This window comes from Giraffa tippelskirchi, chromosome 2 (genome assembly GCF_054371585.1).
Source record: "Giraffa tippelskirchi isolate mGirTip1 chromosome 2, T2T-mGirTip1v1.2.pri, whole genome shotgun sequence".
NCBI classification, from domain to species: Eukaryota; Metazoa; Chordata; class Mammalia; order Artiodactyla; family Giraffidae; genus Giraffa; species Giraffa tippelskirchi.
Genome location: NC_137276.1, coordinates 100,682,819 through 100,706,989, shown reverse-complemented (window position 1 = coordinate 100,706,989; position 24,171 = coordinate 100,682,819). Strand labels below are relative to the sequence as shown.

The window sequence follows — 24,171 nt, the reverse complement described above, 5'->3', positions numbered from 1 at the left end:
ATTTTAAAAGGATGAGGTAAATTAAATAAAAATTGGATTTTGTAGGTACTATGATAAACTATTAATAAAAGGCAAAATAATGTTTTTTTTTTTTTTAAATAGATGCTCACAACAGCTTTAGGTTTCCCTATAAATTGAGTTCATATCACCACCAAAAAAACCAGATGTGCCAACTACCTGTAGTCTGCTCCCAGAGAGGCTGCAATCCCATTTAGTTCACTCTGCTTCTTACTGAGTTTCTTACTAACACACACCACTACCTTCTGAAGCGGCTTCGGAGCGTCTTCCTGCCCATGAAAAATAAAAGAAACAGATCAACCATTATTATTTTAAATGTTTTTTTTTTTAATCTAAAACTTCCTTTTAATAAGAGATATAATTCCACCTTTTCTGACTGGGTATCTTTCAGTTGAGGGCTGGCAGAAAGAGCAACAGCATTTCGAGAGCTATTTGCCAAAGCAAGTTTCAGGTTTTTGACAATGACTTCTGAGAGTGGTGTGCTCAGTTTCCTTTTCTGCTGGCTGGGACCTCCTGGAGTTTCCAAGGCTGCAAGTGCATCCTGTGTATATGGAGGAGGAGAGGGAGGAAGGAAGGGAGGAAAAAGAGGAGAAAAGGAAAGAGAAAGAAGAGGGGGGAGAGGGAGGAGAGAGAGGTAAACAGAAAAAAGAAAGGGGAAAAAAGAGGTAAAGAGAGAAGCGGAATAATCCTCAGTATTAATTGGATTATATCTTTAACCTCCTCCAGCTTTCCTCCAAACAACAACAAAAAGAATGAAGTATTATCTGTATCTATATAGATAATGAAGAAAACAATTCCATACTGGCCAGCAAATTGGTTCAAAGAGACTAAGAAGCTTAATACATTTTCATTTTACCATATTTGTCTGATCTTACAGTTGAAATTGGTTAAAATGATACCAAAAAACAAAATAAACAAGTAAACAAGCAAAAAACACAGAAGGAAACAAGTAAACAAGGATGGATATAAACTAGACATGAACAATAAGGAGGATTAAAAAGTCATACTGAGCTGAGGATTATGAAAAATCTTCAAAGGTACAAAATATATGCCTATTCCCAAGCCACCCCAATTCCCATGTGAGCACTAGTCACTGCTGTTCAGGACTTGTGCTCGTTCTCTTTCCCATCTGAATAGTATTCCATATATACAGCAGAAAGTATTTAGCCAGTGCTCAACTGATGAATATTAACCTTGAACACACATAATTTGCACAGGTAAAGGAAACCATTTAAGCAAAATGCATGCACCAACACTGATATATTCTCATGAGCAAACCATCAGTGTTTCCCCATGTACTAGAGAGCACAGTAGATAATCAGATTTTTCTTTTTTGCCAATCTGTTATATCAATTTAAAGACCACTGATTACAAGGCGAAGTACTATTTTATATATCACAAAAGAGAGAGACACTGCTGAATACATTATGACTAAACAATAAAACCTTTAAATGTGTTCTGTACCTTCACTGAGACTCAGAACCATCAATTTTTCACTGTAAGGTAGAAGAACGGTCTCAATGAACAGAAATATTTCTACTGTCTTGCCTATTATTATTTCATTTACTATTCAAATATTACTAGCTTTGAGACCTTAGAAATCATCTAGATATGCTCCATAATTTTACAGACAGGGATAATGAAACACAAAGAAGTTGACTTGCCTTAAAAGGCAGTAAGGGCAAAGCAGAGGCCCGATTCTAGATCTCACAGTTCCCAAACCAGGGCTTTCCCTCTACTTTTTACAGCATAAGTAGTGTTACTCACAGTATAAAATGTTACTTCAGAAGAAATCCGATCAAAGATTTAGCTTGGAGAAAACTGTCCCAGGTCAATTTATATTTATTTTCTGAAGATGAACAACTTGCAAACTTTTAAGTCTGCTCCAAAACATACTATGAGTAAAACCACACAATAATTTTGCAAAGGTTCATGGATAAAAAAAGCATGGTTCGAACAGCTATTTGAAAAGCCAAAAACTACTAAAGGAATAGTAAAGAAAATTATCTTTGAGGAATGAAAGGAAACCATCTGAGAAGGCTAAATGAAACCTTCATTTGCGAATGCATTTTTTAGACAGGGAGCCATATTCCAATGCTCAGAAGATCAAAGAAAGATGCACACTTATCTCATCTTTTTAGGGCAAATGATTGAAAGGTAAAGAGATAACATTTTCAGAAAGAGCAGGCTGTACTCCTAGAATCAAAACCTAAGTCCAATGTGTCTATGTAATTTTACAGTTTATGAAACTATTCATCACACAATTTCACTTGATCCTTACAGTAAATCTGTAAGTTTTCAGTGATATTATCCTCTTTGTACAAAAGATGGAACTGATGCTCAAATATGTGAAATGATCTGTGAATCATACTGTTCATGACTGATACAGGACTTGAACCCAGATGTCCTGATTTCACACCATATATCTCTCTAGCTGTTACCTCAACGCTGGGTATACATAGGGACTCATTACCATGAATCTGTTTGCCAACTTTTCTGAAGTTACTAATATAAACTAAGTGGTGGAGAACTTGGTGCTTTAACTTTATAAACTATAAAACTGTTATCTCCAGAACCATCACCTTCACATCAAAGGAAGGCTTGAAGAGTTTGTCCTTGGACAGAAACTTTGACGGCGTATCCAGGTGTAATGAGGGCTCCTTCTGAAGTGACTGTCCTGGGGTGGGGGAGACTGAAGCCTGTCCGGAGTGCTGTGACATCACCGTGCGGAAAGCTTTACTCTGAAAGCGGTTCATATCTAAAGGTGTAACAGCTGTTTTTCTGTGAGTTTCCAGATGTGTTACAGGATGCTCTGGAGTATTTGGATTTAAATTCACCTCATTTGTTGTTTCAGTTTCCACACTTTGTTCTAGAGATTTAAAATGAGAAAAAACAAATGTGAGCCACTGATGTCGTCTTCTTGTCTCTAAAGAGACATACAAGAAGTGATGTTTTTATCTTACTATTAGTTTTCATGTGAATTCTTAAGTATACTTCACACCACAAAGCTATATACTTACTTTCAAAGAAACAAACCAGAAAATATATTAAAATATATGTTGAGTTAGACAAGCAAATCAACTGAAATAATGAATGAAATTAGATTTCCTGTTTCATCTTGTTATAACTTGAAATATTCTCAATAAACCTCATAATCTGCCCAAAATTATGTAAGAAAATGCTGAGTGCCAAAGAATTGATGCTTTCAAATTGTGATGCTGGAGAAGACACTTGAGAGTCCCTTGGACTTCAAGGAGATCAACCCAGTCAATCCTAAAGGAAATCAACCCTAAATATTCATTGGAAGGACTGATGCTGAAGCTCCAATACTGTGGCCACCTGATGTGAAAAGCTGACTCACTGGAAAGACAGAAGGCAAAAGGAGAAGAGGGTGGCAGAGTATGAGATGGTTAGATAGCATCACTGACTCAATGGATAGAAGTTTAAGCAAACTCTGGAAGACAGTGAAGGTCAGGGAGGCCTGGTGTGCTGAGTCCATGGGGTCAAAAAGAGTCAGACATGATTTAGTGATTGAACAACAAGAAGTTAATATCATCTTGGTCAATGGCAGAGTAAAAAGAAAATCCCAATTACATGTACTCAGTAACAACTACAGTCAAGTTTTGAAAAGTTCTTAATGAGATTTTAATATGACCTAAACATTACTTTGCCTCAGTTGTAAAATTCCCAGGTTGTCTAGAGAAAAGTAATAAGTAATAGCTTTGAGAGCTGTTCCCAAGGTTCCCTAAAGTGTGACCCGGGATGCCATCGTATTATATAAGAGAGGCTACTGTGGCCTCCATTCTGCCTCCTACCATTTTTCAACATTTATCAAAAACACTTACTAGATGGCTGCTCCATGGCAGGTCCAATCTAGACAATGAAAATATATAATTTACAAGATGCATGTACTCCTTGCCTTTTCAGAGCTTATGGCTGAGCAGGGAAACAGGAAAGTAAACTAGAAAGGTAACACTGGGATAAGAGCTACAAGAGACATGGTGTTATGGCAAGACAAGGCCATACTTATGAGTCAAGGAAGGTTTTTCCAGGGAAAGTGATACCCGAGCTGGGAGCTGAAAGATGAGGAGGAACAGCAAGCACAAGAAGGGCAAGAGATAACATGCAGAAGCCCAGGAACAGACTGGAATAGAATAAAATACATAGATAGGAATAAAATAAAATAGGAACAGACAGCACTTTACTCACAGAAGGAACAGTAAATGGGATCCAAGCTCACATCTTTAGACTTCAAACACTGAGACCCTAGAACACTCCCATACTGTTTTGTACCTTCTAGCTTTCAGATAGTGCCTGCACTTGATAGTACAACTATAAATTAAACATTTCTGCTATGAACGTACTTATATTGCCCACCCCCCTCCCCAATAATGGGTCTCCAACAGTGGCTCATATGAAAGGGAGAAATCTTAATGACCTGTCTTAAAAACATTCATGTACCAGAAACCATGGAGTCACAAAGAGTCAGATATGACTTAGCAACTGAACAACAATCCCAGAAACCAAACTGTAAAAATACATATAAAATGACAAACAAAAATATTAACCTTCTTTAGGTGAATTTTCAATCAGGAAATGGCTTTCATTTGCTCTCTTTCCCAATCTAGCAGACTCCAACAGCCAAGCTATAGTGACCGCTGGTAAATTCCACTTCTTGGCAGCTTCATATTTAGAACCACCTGGCTCTTTCAATACAAGATGTGTACTGGCAAACATGCCTTTCTTTGCATTGGACTTGCGAACGAAGTATTCTTGAACACTGAAAGTTACGTTTGAAAAAAAGCAAATGGTCATATGCATAATTAGTTGGCAAAGAATGACATTTCTAATACAATGGTGTTGTCAGAGTTCTAAGTATAAGAAAATACTCACATTAAAAGTTGGTTCTATTTCTTAAATTAAGCTAATCCTCTTACAGATACTTACTCTAGGATAAAAATGTATTGTCAAAATTAAACTTTTTAAAATTAATTAAAAATAAGTAAATTAAACCAGACTTACAAGAAATAACCAGAAAGATCATCTATTTAATTGGTCATCACCCACCCACCCACCTTGTCTTTCCTCCCAGTAAAAGACATGGAAAAACTAAGGGAGCAAAGGATGAGTATGAATAACACAACTTCTAGCCCTACACCACAATTTCTCTAAGCATTTTCACATATATCATTGGATCCTCTCAATATTTGTGAAATACCAATATTTTACAAGTTATCATAAAGATACAACCTGGGAAAAGATGCAGAGAAATTAAGTGCCTTCCTCAAGATCACAGAATATTAAAGAGAACACAGGGGCAGAAGTCCACCATGTGAGATACAAACAGAAATGTTTTAGGACTTCTGGATTTCAGATCTAGTTCCTCACTTTTAAGGTTTTTTTAAGTATCCCACATTTTTCCTAGTACTTTCAAGGATTCGTTTTTCTCATTTAACCCACTGATCAATTAATTTGGTACTTATTTTTGGTATGAGACGTTGCTCCAATTGTATTCAATCATCTCTTCCTCAATAAGCTGAAACATCACCTTTATCATATACTAAATTCCTGTTTGTATTTAGATCTATTTCTATGCTTTCTGTCTGTTCACTGAACTTTCTGCTACTTATAGACACACTATTATCTAGTGAGGTTTACAAAATATATTTAAGTAACAATTCTATTTCAGAATTTTTATGACTTTCTTGCTTGCTAATATATTCTTATGAATTTAAGAATTAGTTTGCTTATTGCCCTCTCTAAAAAATTCCTTTATAATGTTTAGTCTTCCTGTCCAAGAACAGGTACATCTTTCATACTCTTCAAGTCCTGTTTCCCTCAATAGCATTTTACAAGTTTCTGTAGCTCTTCAAAGTTTCACTTTCAACTTTTTTCTTAAATCAAAGTATAGTTGACATACAATATTAATTTAAGGTGTACGATATAGTGACTCAACATTTAAATACATTACAAAAGATCAATACCAAATCTAACTACATTCCTGTGACTTTTAAATTTTATAACTGGAATTTTGTACCTCTTAATTCCCTTCACTAATTTTGCCCAGCCTCCTATTCCCTTCCCTTCTGGTGACCACTAATTTGTTCTCTGTATCTATGAGTCTATTTTGGTTTTATTTTGTTCATTCATTTTCTTTCTTTTTAAGATTACACATCATGTTGCTACCTATTTTATCTCTTACTACAGATTTAGTAAGAGATCTCAGTTTTCATTAGCTCTTCTAACTGGCTGCACATATGAAGGTCAGTGACTTCTGTATATTAATATTTTATGTAATCAGTTTGCTGAATTTTTCTATGAGCACTGCTTTAGTCTACTGCCATATTTTCTTACTGTTCTTTTCTACAATTTGTTTTTTCCAAAAGCTTATTGTTTAATATAATCAAAGTACAGAAAACAGCAAAAAAAGGAAATGTACCTCTCCAATATGCCTATTCTCAGTTACTACCACCCCTTCCCTCCCGTGTTAATAGCAGCCACTGTTTGGATATTTATAGTTATGACTTCCTTACTTTGGTTTATTTTTATCACATATCCCACCCTTAAACACTACATTTAATTTTTTATGTCTTTTGGCTTCCAGGTTCACTCTTCTTTCCATGCCCCCTTTATATTTGTTGAAAACACTGGATCACGAGGTTTCATTATGTTGATAAGATTGCTTCAAGATGGTTGTATATTCTTCATAAGAAGGCATATGTCTAGTTTTCTCTTTATTATGTGAACGCTGGTTTTCAATGTCTAGATTCTTCCATCTATTAAGAGTCAAAATTTTACCATTTCTTCTTCACTTATTTGTCAGAATACCTCTATAAGGGCTAACTTTGTCTTATCTATTATTATGGATACAGTCTGATACAGACTGTACGGGAAGGCAGGATAAATACCAGATCCTTTCTCATTTATCAGCTTTCAAAAATAATGAGCTGGTTTCCTAGCATCCTTCAAACATGGCCTATTAGCTTAGTTTTTTGGTGCCATTATGAAGTCATGATTGAAATATTATTTGATGATGTCTGGAGCCACTGCTGCTATTGACACTTTTCCTGTCTTTGGCCAGTGGCGGTCCTTTTGACACAACCCTTCGTAGTAGTCTTCAATAATATACTTGTTCTCCGTTCTGACAAAAGGTTCCAGACTCACTGGTATCTTTTCTGCCCCACACCTAGAACTGATCATTTCTTTAATCTTTAGTTTCTTTTAGTGGGAAATGGTATTTTAAGGTCACAATGTGGGCACTGGTGTTGCTTGTTACTCTTGGGTTGACAATGATTTCTAGGCTTATAAATGGTTTTGCATTCCTCTTCGAACCAAGAGCTGTTAAAAAGTTCTAAAATGTCCAGTTGATACAGTCTTCATTTTCCATTTCTACTATTCATTTCTAATTTTTTTAGAAATTAGAAACCTTCAGTGTAAACAGCATTCTTTATTTACAACACGCTTTTTTCCCCGTTTAATGCCTTTTGATTTAAATTCAAACTTGTCTGATAATAAAACTGTACCCCTCTCCTTTCTTTCCACATATCTTTGCCCATCTTTACTTTTTTCCCCAAATGTTCTGAATCAATTTGGTTTAGGTGTGGCTCTTGTTTAAAAGTATTTTAACTGCTGTTTCATGATATAATCTAAAAGAACTTTTCCTTTAATGTGAAAGTTTAGTTCATTTATAATTATTTATGTAACAGTTTTCTACTTTCTTTTTAAACAGCCACCATTAAAGTTTACTTAGGGGTTGGGCTAATTTGGATTCTAGAACTTTTGAATTCATTTTCTTTCTCCCAAAGTATTCATTATTTCTGCTTAACACTGCACTGCAGAGAAACAATTAATGTATACTGAAAAAGAATAAATCATCTGTACGGCTCACAGAAGGAAATAACACTGAGACAAGCAATATTCAGTAACAGCCTATGTATCGGCTTTAAATATTCCTTTTCCTGGTAGGTAAGCATCAATGCCTGTAGTCTTAATATTTGCTAAGTACCTGTCTAACATCATTCTCTCCCTTCCACTTTGAGCTACCACATCAGACACACAACACACTCCTCATAAATATTATAAGACATTCAGCGAAATGCTAATTTGTATGCTTTTCAGTAAGTAAAAACAAATAACACATACACCAAGACTGCAGGTACTAAAAATACTACATACCTGGCTCCAAGGTGATTTGCTAAGAATGTCAATGAATCTTTTTCAGCTCCTACACATTGGCTAAACGAAAGAACACAATCCTCTAAAGGAGTCATTCCTGCCATAACTGGAACTGGTATGAAGAGAGGATTTGACTTTGGATCAACTAAAGTCTGGTAGTCTATACAAGTTATCTTTTAAAAACAAGAAAAACATCATCATCAACCTGAAATAAGCGATTAGTGGTTAACACTGGTTCAGTTACAGTGAAAAGCAATTTTACTTTAATATAAATGTGTATATGCTCATTCACAATACATTTAAAATTATAATATTAAAATGTATCAGTCATTATATAATATTAAAATGTATCAGTCATTATATAGGATATTAAAATCAGTCAGATTTATCACTGGATTCCTAAATATTGCTTTAAATTTAATTTCTTCCAAGGTAGTTATCGTTTTTTCCTCTTAAGTCTTGGAAAGTTGAAAAAGTCAATGGTTGAAATTATCAGTGGTAAGCCAAGATGCAATATTACAAAAGTGCATGTCATGCTTTGGTAGTAAGAGAACAGGGAAAACCTAAATATGAGAAGACCTGAAGTCACTTTCCTAGGAAGGAATGCTGCTGATGTAGCCCCTCTATTCTACCAGGATTAGGACCAAGAAGCTTGCATATTTTATTATTTATAATTTCCTTTGCTAAAAGAAAAATCCAGACAGTGCCAAATACCAGTCTACCGAAACTAAAGTGCCGAAGACATAAACATGCACTCTTAGCCTAAGACATCCTTCAATACTACATTTGAACTGATGCTGTTTTCTTACCAGCCACGTATTTGTGACAACTTCTCCCACAGTTGCCTGTACTTCACACCCCAGCAGAGGAACCACAGCATAATCAGCAACAACTCTGCTCTGAAGGGACACAATTTTTCCAGCATTTTCTCTTATGATGGATGCAATATTAGATTCATTTTCATTACTAAAACCCAAAACTAGGAAACTCTTTTGGTTAAATAAACCTTCGGTAACTGTAGAAACATCAGGGAGGCAATGACTGATGGAAGACTGGTGTTCTTGCAGAGAAATATGAGTAGAATCACTGAGGGGCTCCACATGAGTAGAGTCACTACAGAGCCCAACTTCAGACTTGGCAACTTCAACTGGAAAAGAAAAAGAAATGTTTTCTAACAGCTAATTTACTTTATAAAGTTTATCTCCTAGTAAGGATATAAAGGTAACAGGGAACCTGAGAACTGTGACCACAATTACAAAACTAAGGCTTTATAAGTATACAATGAAGAAAGAATATGACCTACCCCATCCTCTGGGTTCCCAAGACAGCAATGAGTATTACCATCCTGGGATAAGAGCAATCATGTTAGTATTCTAGGTATTCCTAGTGTACTAGAAAATTATGAGGCTCCAGTAACTCGGAAATTATGAAGCTCCAATAACTCCACAAGGGGCTTCCCTTGTGGCTCCACTGGTAAAGACTCTGCCTGTGATGCGGGTTCAATCTCTGGGTGGGAAGATCTCCTGGAGGAGGGAAAGGCCACCCATTCCAGTATTCTGGCCTGGAGAATTCCATGGACAGTCCATGGGGTCACAAAGAGTCAGACGCAACTGAGCAACTTTCAGAATTTTCCAAGCCCTGCTTCCTGGGATTCCAACAAGCCTGAAAGCTATTCAAAGATTCTTTTCTATTTACATAGAGTGTTAGTTGCTCAGCTGTGTCTGACTCTTTGTGACCCCATGGACTACAGCCTGCCAGGCTTCTCTGTCCATGAGAGTCCCCAGCTAAGAACACTGGAGTGAGTCGCCATTTCCTTCTGGGGATATTCCTGACCCAGGAATCAAACCTGGGTCTCCCACATTCCAGGCAGATTCTTTACCATCAGAACCACCAGGGACATAGGCACTGTACTTTTCATGCATGTAATTAATGCTTATGATAATATAAGGCTGGTTCTATTGCTGTATCTACACCCACCCTTCAAGAAGACTGTCAGGTCTAAAGAGGTTATGTAATTTCTCTAAGGTCACACAGTTATTAGCTGGCAAAAATGAGATATAAACCAAAGTTTGTATGACTCCAGGGTCCATAACATTATGTTCTAGTTGTTCTAGTTGCTAAGTCGTGTCCCACTCTTTTCCGACTCCATGGACTGTAGCCAGACAGGATCCTCTGTCCATGGGATTTCCCAGGCAAAAACACTGAAGTGGGTTGCCATTTCCTTCCCCAGGGGATCTTCCTGACCTAGGGACTGAACCCACATCTCCTACACAGCAGGCGGATTCTTTACTGCTGAGCTACCAGGGAAGCCATCTTCTTATTTCTATCCTCATCTCCAATAGGCAGGACTCTCTTCACTTTAATTACTGTATATGAGTGTGTATGTATATATATACATATATAAATGACTCTTCACACTTTTAAACTAATTACTGTATATACACATGCATACAGTCATTAGTTGAAAAGTGAAAAGTCATGCTTATTGGAAAAGAGTATATATAAAGTGTATATGTATATATATAAAAAAGTGTGTATATACACACTTTAATTTCTACTTAATGCAAGTATTTAAATTGCTCTGAGACTCTGAAGAAGCCGTTCTGTCTAAAGCATTTACTTATCAGTACGTCAGGAGACTCTCTGACCCTGTTTCATACTGTAAGGAATAAAGGATAACAGTGTATCCATAATTTAGAGACATGTATCCCCAATGGCTCAGCAGGTAAAGAATCTGCCTGCAATGCAGGAGATGCAGGAGACTAGGGTTTAATCCTGGGTCAGGAAGTTCCCCTGGAGGAGGAAATGGCTACTCACTCCAGTATTCTTGCCTGAAAAACGCCATGGACAGAGGAGCCTGGCAGGCTACAGTCTAAAGGGTCGCAAAGAGTCAGACATGACTTGAGCACACATGAGGATGAATAAGCCTGGATGGAAATAAAGGTGACATGATACTATAAAACATTTAGAAAGTAGTTTTAAAATATATAATATAAAATGTAAAAACAAATTTTTTTTTGCATTAAAATTGTTCACAATCACATCGAGGAGGAAAAAAACAACTTTGTTTGATGTCTCTGTGTAATTGGTGAGGTAGGAAGAAGCAAGAAGCCTGGGGGAATTTTAGACTACAACAATAAAAACTGGAGAAGGAAATGGCAACCCACTTCAGTATTCTTGCCTGAAAAATTCCACGGACAGGAGGAGCCTGGTGGGCTACAGTCCGTGGGGTTGCAGAGTTGGCCATGACTGAACACATCAGTACATACTATAAAAACAAACTAGAAATACTATGTTCTTATAAATTATAAGTAAAACCCTGAAGTTATTAAAGGTTCAGAATAAAATAACATATTTTATAGCAGTTCTTTTAGCAATAGAACCCTCTTTTCAAATAGATGTCATTCGGAAGCCCAACAGACACTTTTTGATAGCTTTTTCAATATAAAGTAAATACTTAATTCCATTTTTCAAAAGTACTTGGGGATTCACTAAGATTTACTAATCCTTTCAGTATACTACTAGCTGCTTCAGAAAGGAAGATTTGAGAAATTAATTGCCTGCCTCCAGCAAGCACCCTTGTTGAAGGATAGCGCATAAAACTGCTTCCAGTCAATCTGTGGTCTTTTTGTACTAAAACATCCTAAAAAATTAGGATGATCTGATATGATACGCTACTAAAGCATAAGCAAATGGTCTGACAAAAATCATTTTGCAGAACAACACGAACAGAGTGTGGATTAAATTTAAAAAAAAGGGGAAAATTGAAATTCTCTGAAAATATGTCAAAAATAAATAAATAAAAACATAGCCAGCTAGACATGCAGAATCCTCTCACCATAAAAAACCTAAAAACAGAGGATGAAATATTAAAAATATCATTATAAATGCAAACCTGAGTTTGCAAAAAAGCAAGGTAAATTCTCCAGGGCTAAAAATGAAGTGGTAGCATGAATCCAGAGCATTAAATGATCACTAAAGGTAACAATTACCATCTGTTTTGGCAGTGACCAACACCCTTAGGATTTAAGGATGTCACATGGAGGCATAGGAGTCAAGCCTTTTATCCCACACTAATCAGAGGTGGGGCAGAGAGTCAAGCCTTTTATCCCACACTAATCAGAGGTGGGGCAGAGTATATCCTTCCACTCAGAAACCCTAAAGGAAGATGCCTTCAGTAAAAATGTCCATCAAAAACCAATCAACCACCACCACCACCACCACCACCACGTTCACCCTGCAAAAAGAGATGAGAAGTACACTATTTTGGCTTTTGGGGGGTGGGGGTGGGTGTCAACACATCTCTCTTGGGAATCTGTCATCATAGGCAGAGAGTAGGTTAGGGCCTGATGGTCCAAGGACATTCAGCTAATAAGTAACTTAGCAGTGTCCTAAGTTGGGAAATTCCTAGGCTCTTGGCAGGTTTAAACATAAACTTTATCTGGAGGACCAAATTCTCTTCCCAAGCTTCTTAGAGCCTCAAGTCCTAATGAGAAAGAGTTTATAATAAATATCACAAAACATATGAGGAAACCAGGCATCATGAACAACAATCAAGAGAACTATCTCTGTCCTTCATTTAGATGTTGCAACAGGTTTAAAATGTCTCAAGAAATAAAGCAAAAAAACCCCACAAATACAGAATAACACACTACTGAAAGAACTAGGACTTCTACGAACTGAAAAAATACTGAAATTGAAAGTTTAATGGATGGGTTAAACATATTAGGCAATAGCTAAACAGAAAAATAGTGTTTTGGAAGGAAAATCTGAAGACATTACATATAATAAATAATAAACAAAAAGATGAAATTAGAAGGACAGATTAAGGTCACAGAGCTAAAGGAGAGGTACAGAATACAGAGAATGAAGGAAAGCAATATTCAAAGACGTAATAGATGAAAAGGTATTAAAAATAGAGAAAAAAGACGCTGCTGCTGTTTAGCCACTAAGCTGTGTCCAACTCTTTTGAGACTCCATGGACTGCAGCCTGCCAAGGTCCTCTGCCCATGGAATTTTCCAGGCATAAACATTGGAGCAGGTTGCCATTTTCTACTTCAGGGGATTTTCCCAACTCAGGGATCAAACCCACATCTCTTGTGTCTCCTGCACTGGCAGGTGGATTCTTAACCATTAGCACCACCAGAGAAAGATTTCCTACAAAGGATGACAAGTAAGCTGAGAGTCATGGAAATAGATGACAAAGAAAAAAATATCTCCCAAGAGCTTTGACAAATTAACTGTTTAGAATTGTCTTTTAAGGATAAGGTCAAAATAAAGACATTAACAGAAACTGAAGAAATTTCCAAAGGATATATCTTAAGAAAAAAGAAAATTATTCCAAAGGAGAGAGATCAGATGCAATAAGGAATCAGGAGCAAAGAAATAGCTAAATATGCTGGTAAAATCACATAAGCTGAATATATTAATGAGTGCATGTGTAGAGGGTATGGTTGGTAGTGATGCTGAAGGTAAATATTATAAGGTTCTTATATTATTCATAAGAAAGACAAAAATTCTGATTAATTTAAAATTTTAAGCTATGATGTACATTAGATTTTCAAGGGTTATCACTGAAAACACAAAATAGTATATATAAGCTTCCAAATCAGTAGAGGGAAAGATGCAGAGTTGGGAGTATGATCTGGGGAAGGAAAAGGCAAGCTCAACCCATCCAAAAGACAAAAATGTTAAAAAACAAACAAATGAAAAACAAGGAGGCATAGAAAAAGGGGATAAATAGCACAGAACAAGAGGGTAGAAAATAATCAAAATATATCACAAATGACAATAAATGTAAATCAAACAATTTTCAATTAAAAGAAAGTCATACTAAAAAAATACCTACATGAAGCAGGCATAGGTGTTTTAATATCAGATAAAACAGATTTTAAGTAAAAGAAAAATTAGGAAAATGAGGATCACCATGTAATAAAGCTTCAAAATACACACAAAAGAACTGAATGTGACAGAACTACATGGAAAAAGTGACAGTCACCATTACAATAGAGGAGTTTAACATCTATTTCATTAATGCATAGATAGAACTGACAAAACTTGATTTTATCATATAAATGTATAGAAATTTCCAAATAATCATAGAAAACATTTTTCTGAGGCACAGAAGAACATTTACAAAAACCACTTCCTAAACACCTCACAGACCAAAGATATGATAAAATTAGAAAATATTTAGAACAGAATTACTTTGGTGACCTGATGCGAAGAACAGATTCATTAAAAGACCCTGAAGCTGAGAAAAATTGAGGGCAAAAAGAGAAAGGCGCAGCAGAGGATGAGATGGCTAGATACCATCACTGACTTAATGGATACAAGCTTGAGCAAACTCCAGGAGACAGTGAATGACAGGAAAGCCTGGAGTGCTGCAGTCCATGGGGAGGCAAAGAGTCAGACAGGACTTTGTGAGTGAGTAACAACAATAACAAATTACACAAATGCTACATAAAAGATCTTTTGGGACTTCCCTGGTGGTAAAGTAGATAAGAATCCGCCTGCCAAAGCAGGGGACATGGGTCTAATTCCCGGTCTGGGAAGATTCCACATGCTGTGAGCAACTAAAGTCCATGTGCCACAACTACTGAGCCCGTGCCACAACTACTAGAACCCAAGTGCTCTAGAGCCTGTGCTCCCCAGGAGAAGTCACTGTAAGGAGAAGCCCATGCACCGCAACGAGAAGCCTGTGCACCGCAACTAGAGTAGCCCTTGCTCTCCAAAACCAGAGAGAGCCTGTGTGCAGCAACAAAGACCCAGTGCGATCAAAATATAAAATAAATTTTTTAAAAATACCTTTTGAGGTACAACTAGTTGAGTGAGTACTTTCAGAGATATCTATTGACATACTTAGATAAAAAGACTACCAAAAAAAGGAAAGCAAATCGTGCAACTCAAGAAATCAGAAGAAAAAAATGAATAAATTTATGAATCAAAAGTTAGTTTGCTAAAAAGACTAATAAAACTAGCCATTAAGCTTCCTAGAAACCACAGCTTACAAAAATTGATTAAAAAAAAACAGAATTGAAGTCTTATATCCACTAAGTGAGTTTGTGCTATAAAGTTTCCCTACAAAGAAACACTAGGCCCAAACAGACAGATGAGTTTCATCACACATTCAAGGATAGGGAAACCCAATGTTACTTTAACTCTGAGATTTAAAAAAAAGGAAAAAATAACCCCCCAATCTACCACAAACTCTGAGATTTTTTAAAAAAGAATAACCCCCCAATCCATTTTATCAATTAATAACAAAATCCAACAAAGATAACAGAAAAAGGAAAAGTATAGGCCAGTAACACACTGAGTAGATAAAAGCCTAAATCAAATATTAGCAAACTAAATATAGTAATGTGTAAAAAAGATGAATATATCACATCCAGAAAAATTTAAACTTGATTTGACAATATAAAATCTACTAATACAATTTATCACACCAAGAAGGAAAAACCATATGATAATTCCAATGAGCAGAGGAAAAGTATGTAATACCCAGATCAAAGCTTTAAGAAGAATAAAAAAAACACTTTTATAAGAAAACGTATGAGAAAGTTTCATGACTAGCTTTGGTAATGATTTCTTAATTATGACACCCAAAACACAGGCAATGAGAAAAACAGATAAATTGGACTTCATCACAATTAAAACTTTCATCTACCAAAGAACACAATGTGAAAAGGCTACTCAAAGAAGGGGGAAAATATATACAAATCAAATAACTGATAAGAGATCAATATTCAGAACATATAAAGAACTCCTACTACTCAGGAACAAAAAAAGTCAACCCGATTGAATAAACATTTCTCCAAAGAAGATATATAGATGGCCAATAAAAGCAGGAAATGATGCACAACATCACTAATCAGGGAAACGAAAATCAAAACCACCAGTGAGATATCAGTTCAAATCCGTTAGGATGACTTTTATTATGAAAAAAAAAAGGAAATACAATATGTTCTAAGGATGTAGAGAAACTGGAACCTTTGTGCACAGCTGGTGAGGATGTAAAGTAGTTCAGCACTGTGGAAAACAGCAAGGTGGTTTCCCAACAAGTTAAACACAGAATTACCATATGACTTATCAATTCCACTTCTGAGACTATATCTAGAAGAACTGAAAGCAGGGACTTGAACAGATGTCTGTACACCAATGTTCATAGCACCAAAATTTACAACAGCCAAAGGTAGAGACAACTCAAGTGTCCATCAACAGAAAATGGAACAGACAATTCCAACACACGATGGAGTATTATTCACCTTTAATAAGGAATGATATTCTGACACATGCTAAAACATGGCCTTGAGGACATAATGTTAAGTGAAATAAGCCAGACACAAAAGGTACTGTCTTGAGTCCATGTATACCAGCTACCTAGAATAGTCAAATTCATCGAGACAGAAACAGAATGGTGGTTGCCAGGAAACAGGCTGAAGGATAAATATAGAGTTACTGTTTAAGGCCTATAAAGTTTCAGTTTGGGAAGATAAAGTTCTGGCATGGATGGTAATGATGGTGGCAAAACTATGTGAATATAATTAATACCACTAAACTGTATATCTAAGGATGGCTAAAATGGTCAATTTTATGTCAGGCATATTTAACCACAATTTTTAAAAACTCAATAACCAAAATGTTCTTATTCAGAATGTTTTATTCTTATATACCACTAAAATATAATTTTAAGAATTAACATATCAAATGAACAGACACAAAACACAAAAAATTAGGGATAATTGTAACATAGCATGTCTAGTATCTTATGACTCCAGTTATACTTTATTGAAAAACATAAACTGTATGCTGATATTCTATATTCATGGATAGGAAGATCTTTTCATTGTAAAGATGTCAATCCTGCTCCAAATAATACATTCAATACAATCCCAACCAAATTCCCATACAGATTTATTCAAACTGACAAATTAATTTTAAAAATTTATATAGAAGCAAAAGTCCTAGAATAGGTTAGAAACTTTTGTAAAGAAAACTGGAGAGCCTTGACATTTCAGATATCAAAACATATTACAAAGTCTATTAAAATAAGATGGTTTATCAGTGAAGTATCTCAATGGAACAGAATAAAAAGCCTAAACACAGATTCCCCACTTAACAGACCCTTAATAAATGACAGGGGCATCAGGGCAAATTAGTAGAGAAAGGATAATTTGAATGCTTCTTATCAAATGCAAAAATCAACTCCATGTGGTCTGAAGACGAAATGTGAAAGAGCAAAACTTTAATAAGACTTTTAAAATACAACTTTATGACCTTCAGATAGGAAAACTTACATAAAACAGAAAAGCACAAACCACAAAATAACAGATTAAAAAACCTACTTTACAAGAAACTCAAACAAGGGCTCTGTATCAACCTAGAGGGGTGGGATGGGGAAGGAGATGGGAGGGAGGTTCAAAAGGGAGGGGATATATGTATACCTATGGCTCATTCATGTTGAGGTTTAACAGAAAACAGCAAAATTCTGTAAAGCAATTATCCTTCAATAAAAAATAAATAAGTTAAAAAAAAATTATAGCCAAACAACACTCAAAAAGATGCTCTACCTTATTAGCAATGTTATAAAATTAAAACCACAATGAGATCCCACTCTACACCCATCATTAATAAGAATTTCAAGCCTTATGAGAAATACTAAATGTTGAAAGGATATGCAACAACAGGAACCCTTACTATTGTTCTAGTATAAAGTGGTAAACTAAAACACTCCAGAAGTCAATACGCTTTATGTAAGAAAGTGGAAGACATACTTATCCCAGGAATCAGCCATCCCACCCTAGAGAAATTCTTGCTCATGTGCACAGAGACACACATAAGAACAATTTCAGCAGTACTGTTTGTTATTAGGAAAAAAAAATTAAAAACCACAATAAAAATCTTCTCAGGAAGGGCAATAGATAAACTATGGCATGTTCACATACCAGTGTGATATATTCATAACCAGTTACTAGGATGAGATGAGTATCTTGCATGTTTAGGGCAGGGTAGCAAAGAGTACATATCATGTATGATTTATGTAAGTTAAAATACACACAAAACAAAACAGTGTGTATATTACTTACAGATATATATATATATATATATATATATTACAAACTACTAAGAAAATGAGGGGGGATTCACAGGAGAATTTTGACCAAGCAGAATATCCTATAGTTTTTAAACAGATAAGTAGTATATGATTATTTGTTAAATTATTCTTTACATCTTTTTGGAGGTATTAAATACTTTATAATAAAAAGTTTTAAAAAAGTAGAAATGCTGTTCACAACTTTTCACTGGCAACTGTGTTTAGCACACTGAGAAGACTACATCCTGAGACAGCAGTCTACAGTGCAGCATTATACTCATTAAAGCCACAATTACAAACTAAGAGGCATTTGTTATAAGGTTAAAATACCTTGTAACAAATACCTTGCCGGAATGGATGAAGCACAAGCTGGAATCAAGACTGCTGGGAGAAATACCAATAACCTCAGATATGCAGATGACACCACCCTTATGGCAGAAAGTGAAGAGGAACTAAAGAGCCTCTTGATGAAAGTGAAAGAGGAGAGTGAAAAAGCTGGCTTAAAACTCAACATTCAAAAAACTAAGATCATGGCATCTGGTCCCATCACATCATGGCCAATAGATGGGGAAACAATGGAAACAGTGAGAGACTTTATTTTCTTGGCTCCAAAATCTCTGTAGATGGTGACTGCAGCCATGAAATTAAGACACTTGCTCCTTGGAAGAAAAGCTATGACCAACCTAGACAGTATATAAAAAAGCAGAGACATTACCAAAGGTCTGTATAGTCAAAGCTACGGTTTTTCCAGTAGTCATGTATGGATGTGAGAGTTGGACCATAAAAAGAGCGCTGTAGAACTGTCGCTTTTGAACTGTGGCGTTAGAGAAGACTCTTGAGAGTCCCTTGGACTGAAAGGAGATCAAACCAGTCAATCCTAAAGGAAATCAGTCTTGAATATTCATTGGAAGGACTGATGCTGAAACTCCAATCCTTTGGCCACCTGATGCGAAGAACTGACTCACTGGAAAAGACCCTGATGCTGGGAAAGATTGAAGGCAGGAGGAGAAGGGGACAACAGAGGATGAGATGGTTGGATGGCATCACCAACTCAATGGACATGTGAGCAAGCTCCAGGAGTTGGTGATGGACAGGGAAGCCTGGCGTGCTGCAGTCCATGGGGTTGCAAAGAGTAGAACATAACTGAGAATGTGAACTGAACTGACCCTGTAACAAACTCAGGATGTTACAAACACACAAACAAGTGAAAGTCTGTATTTAAAAACCAGACCTAAGAGATACAGGTGAACTGAAGAGAAAAGAGGGACTCAGAAAGTCTAGAATCTCTTAGCCTTGCCTGCTTAAAAAAAAAAAAGTAACACAAAACTTCAAGGGAAGAAAGAGGTTAGTATAACCTAAATTCTAAAGAACCTGGCAGAAATCACCTAAGTATGTATTCTGCTACCAAAATATTTAATGACTGTTAACACTGGTCACTCTTTCTTACCTACTGTTGGGTTATTAGTCTGGTATTGAGAGAGTAGATCTTCATCAGCTTGCTCATGCTTTTCTTCAGGAGCAAAGTCATTCTTAGAGAAGCTGCTGTTCTTCCTTTTTAAAAGAGCTGTTTTACTTTCAGGTTGATCTGAAACTGCAATTTCCACTGGCTGGTAGTTAACATGGATATATGGCTCTTCATGAAGCATATAACCTTTACTAAAACACTCTAGCAACCATTTTGCTCCCACTACATGAGGCCTACAAAAACAGTACAGTTATATATTAGTTTAAACTATAAATACCATTATCCCATGTGCCATGCAGTTTCCATAACTGCCAAGATATGCAATTTTAAGAAAAAATCATTACAGAGTAGAAATTGCTTTGAATTAAAAACTGACAAAACCTGTGGGCTGATTTATCCCAAAACTGCTTCAATTCATCATCATCATCTCCCACAATAACATGAGTTACATCTTCATTGAGCTGATTAAAACGAATTCCACCTCCACTGTTAATAAGTCTTCTCAGTTTATCTAGCTTTCTGCCATTAAAACCACAGAGATAGATCTGCAATGAAAAAAAAATTGGCTTTAGAATAACACATTTAAGATGGCCTATTTCTCTCAATCGGAGAAGGCAATGGCACCCCACTCCAGTACTCTTGCCTGGAAAATCCCATGGATGGAGGAGCCTGGTAGGCTACAGTCCATGGGGTTGCTAAGAGTCGGACACGACTGAGCGACTTCACTTTCATTTTTCCCTTTCATGCACTGGAGAAGGAAATGGCAACCCACTCCAGTATTCTTGCCTGGAGAATCCCAGGGACAGCAGAGCCTGATGGGCTGCCGTCTATGGGGTCGCACAGAGTCGGACACGACTGAAGCGACTTAGCAGCAGCAGCAGCATTTCTCTCAATAGAAATCTATTTATTGAAAGTGTGTATCTAAACCCACTGTGTGTAAATAAGGCAAGCTTTATATTTACATTTTAAATACATTAAGAAGTATAGTCTGAAACTTTGATTTCTAAAGAATTCTTAAATTTTATCACTTCTTCACAATCCCGTAACATTATTACCCATTAATGATAAGTACTCAGGCTGTAAATAAAACAGAAACCAGAATTATTCAAATATCTTCTGAACATTAGTGCACAGCAATTTCCATAATGTAGGTAGCTTCTTAAACTGGTCTTACTACTTGTAAATTTCAAAGTAATTACAGAAATAAACTGGAGTTAAATATGTGAATTCAGAAACTCTAGGTTTAAATTTGGGTCAGCTGCCGATGATTAACCGCACGACCACTTTGACATACTAGGCTTTTTTTTGGTGGTGTAGGTCTTTGTTGCTATGTGAGTACTTTCTCTAGTTGTGGCGGGTGGCTGCTCCTCTCTAGTGAGGATGTCCAGGCTTCTCAATGCAGTGGCTTCTTTTTGCAGGGAATAGGCTCCAGGCTGTGCAGGCTCAGCAGCTGTGACACATGTGCTTAGTTGCCTGATGGCAAGGGAATCCTCAGGGTGTGAGCATGCTGTTTGTGTCCGAATCTTTTCGACTCTATGGACTGTATGTAGTCTGCCAGGCTCGCTCCTCTGTCTATGGGATTTTACTGGCAAGAATACTGGAGTGGGTTGCCATTTCCAACTCTAGGCGATCTTCCCAACCCAGGGATCAAATCCTTGTCTCCTGCATTGCAGCTGGATTTTTTACTGCTGAGCCACTGAAAATTCTTCCCAGACCAGGGATCAAACCTGTGTCCTCTGCATTGGGAGGCAGATTCTTAATTATTGGACTACCAAGCAAGTCCAACTTAGACTATTTAAACCAATTTTCTTCCTTATATACTGAAATACAGTTTTCATAGTTGATTAAACAAAAACAATTACGTCAAAGAGCTAAGCACAATGCTTTGAGGATGAAACATATTCAGTAACTTATTTTTAACTATCAATATGTGCACATGTGACATGTGAGAGTTGGACTAAAGAAAGCAGAGCACCGAAGAATTGATGCTTTTGAACTGTGGTGTTGGAGAAGACTCTTGAGAGTCCCATGGACAGCAAGGAGATCAAATCAGTCAATCCTAAGGGAAATCAACTCTGAATATTCATTGGAAGGACTGTTGCTGAAGGAATTCCAGTTGAGCTATTTCAAATTCTAAAAGATGATGCTGTGAAAGCACTGCACTCAATATGCCTGAAAATTTGGAAAACTCAGCAGTGGCCACAGGACAAGAAAAGGTTAGTTTTTCATTCTAATCCCAAAGAAAGGCAATGACAAAGAATGCTCAAACTACTGCACAATTGCACTCATCTCACACGCTAGTAAAGTAATGCTCAAAATTCTCCAAGCCAGGCTTCAGCAATACGTGAACTGTGAACTTCCAGATGTTCAAGCTGGTTTTAGAAAAGGCAGAGGAACCAGAGATCAAATTGCCAACATCTGCTGGATCATCAAAAAAGCAAGCAAGTTGCAGAAAAACATCTATTTCTGCTTTATTGACTATGCCAAAGCCTTTGACTGTGTGGATCACAATAAACTGTGGAAAATTCTGAGAGAGATGGGAATACCAGACCACCTGACCTGCCTCTTGAGAAACCTGTACGCAGGTCAGGAAGCAACAGTTGGAACTGGACATGGAACACCAGACTGGTTCCAAATAGGAAAAGGAGTACGTCAAGGCTGTATATTATCACCCTGCTTATTTAACTTATATGCAGAGTACATCATGAGAAATGCTGGGCTGGATGAAGCACAAGCTGGAATCAAGATTGCTGGGAGAAATATCAATAACCTCAGACATGCAAATAACACTACCCTTATGGCAGAAAGAGAAGAACTAAAGAGCCTCTTGATGAACGTGAAAGAGTGAAAAAGTGGGCTTAAAGCTGAACATTCAGAAAACTAAGATCATGGGATCCAGTCTCACCACTTCATGGCAAATAGATGGGGAAACACTGAAAATAGTGGCTGACTTTATTTTTTTGGGCTCCAAAATCACTGCTGATGGTGATTGCAGCCATGAAATTAAAAGACGTTTACTCCTTGGAAAGTTATGACCAACCTAGACAGCATATTAAAAAGCAGCGACATTACTTTGCCAACAAAAGTCTGTCTAGTCAAGGCTATGGTTTTTCCAGTAGTCATGTATGGATGTTTGTATGGATGTGAGAGTTGAACTATAAAGAAAGCTGAGCACCAAAAAATTGATGCTTTTGAACAGTGGTGTTGGAGAAGACTCTTGAGAGTCCCTTGGACTGCAAGGAGATCCAACCAGTCCATCCTAAAGGAGATCAGTCCTGAGTGTTCATTGGAAGGACTGATGCTGAAGCTGAAACTCCAATACTTTGGCCACCTGATGCGAAGAAATGACTCATCGGAAAAGATCCTGATGCTGGGAAAAATTGAAGGCAGGAGGAGAAGGGGATGACAGAGGATGAGAAGGTTGGATGGCATCACCGACTCAATGGACATGAGTTTGGGTCAACTCCAGGAGTTGGGGATGGACAGGGAGGCCTGGCGTGCTGCAGTCCATGGGGACGCAGAGTTGGACATGACTGAGTGACTGAACTGAAACCAATTTAATCAATATTACTATATTGTATCTTCTTCATCTCTATTTTACAAAATGGATCTTCTAAAAATGTCTTAATCTATTCCAAACTGCATTTATATCCCAAACTAAAGAATCCCATCACTAGATTACATTTTAACAAAAATGAGTAATTACACATTTCCTACAGGAATAATTAAGTCACATCCAGAATTAGTAGTGTCTAGATAAAAGATTACACGACACCTCCTATTCTGTTAATAAACTGTTAAATTTTAAAAGTATAGAAAGGAAGGTAATTTGCCCAATTTCCTGAAGAATAAAATAAGAAAGTTAAGTCTTTGCTACTCTTTGAGAATCAGTGCATAGCCTATTCATTCTACAAGCAAGAAATATACTAACTATTTAGTTCTAAAAGATATATATGATGTTCCCACCAAGGCACTTATTAGACAGTTACTCAGACACTAAAAAATTAAATAGCCCAAGAGATATTAAACAAAGCTGTGCACCTAATCTTTAGAAATACAGGCTTTGGAGAAGATGGCTAGTTACTTACTGTCTGTGAGATTCTGGACAAGAAATTTAATCCTCTGAGTTTCAGCCTCAATAATATCCATTTTAGAATTATTTGTGGGAATTAAATGGGATTATATATGACATACTAACATGTATATGAAATAATTAGCACAGTGTCTCACTTATTATAAATCCATTAAGTGGTTCAGAAACTAGATGCTCTCAAAATACAGTAGATGGGACTTCCCTGGTGGTCCAGTGGTTAAGAATCCATACTGCTAATGCAGGGGACAGGGATTTGATCCCTGGTCTAGAAAGATCCACATGCCACAGAGTAACTAACTCTATTTACCCCAAACACTGAGCCCA

At 36.7% G+C, this 24,171-nt stretch overlaps 1 protein-coding gene across 47 annotated transcripts in view; it reads right to left on the bottom strand.

Annotated features, from left to right (window-relative positions):
* TOPBP1 (DNA topoisomerase II binding protein 1) overlaps nucleotides 1-24,171 on the bottom strand; it is a 72,380-nt gene that overhangs the window by 34,594 nt on the left and 13,615 nt on the right. For 43 of the 47 annotated variants that reach the window (XR_014076701.1, XR_014076700.1, XR_014076707.1 and 40 more), the window contains 8 exons: nucleotides 20,136-20,299; nucleotides 19,737-19,987; nucleotides 9,003-9,340; nucleotides 8,194-8,366; nucleotides 4,587-4,798; nucleotides 2,601-2,887; nucleotides 386-559; nucleotides 178-287 (listed from right to left, as the gene is read on the bottom strand). Coding sequence is in view for 25 of the 47 variants with exons in the window: in XM_081569802.1 (XP_081425928.1) it covers nucleotides 178-287; nucleotides 386-559; nucleotides 2,601-2,887; nucleotides 4,587-4,798; nucleotides 8,194-8,366; nucleotides 9,003-9,340; nucleotides 19,737-19,987; nucleotides 20,136-20,299 (1,709 nt within the window). In the remaining 22 variants the exon portion in view is untranslated. The remainder of the gene's footprint in view (nucleotides 1-177; nucleotides 288-385; nucleotides 560-2,600; nucleotides 2,888-4,586; nucleotides 4,799-8,193; nucleotides 8,367-9,002; nucleotides 9,341-19,736; nucleotides 19,988-20,135; nucleotides 20,300-24,171) is intronic. The other 4 variants (XR_014076697.1, XR_014076696.1, XM_081569793.1 and 1 more) reach the window with 1 other exon arrangement.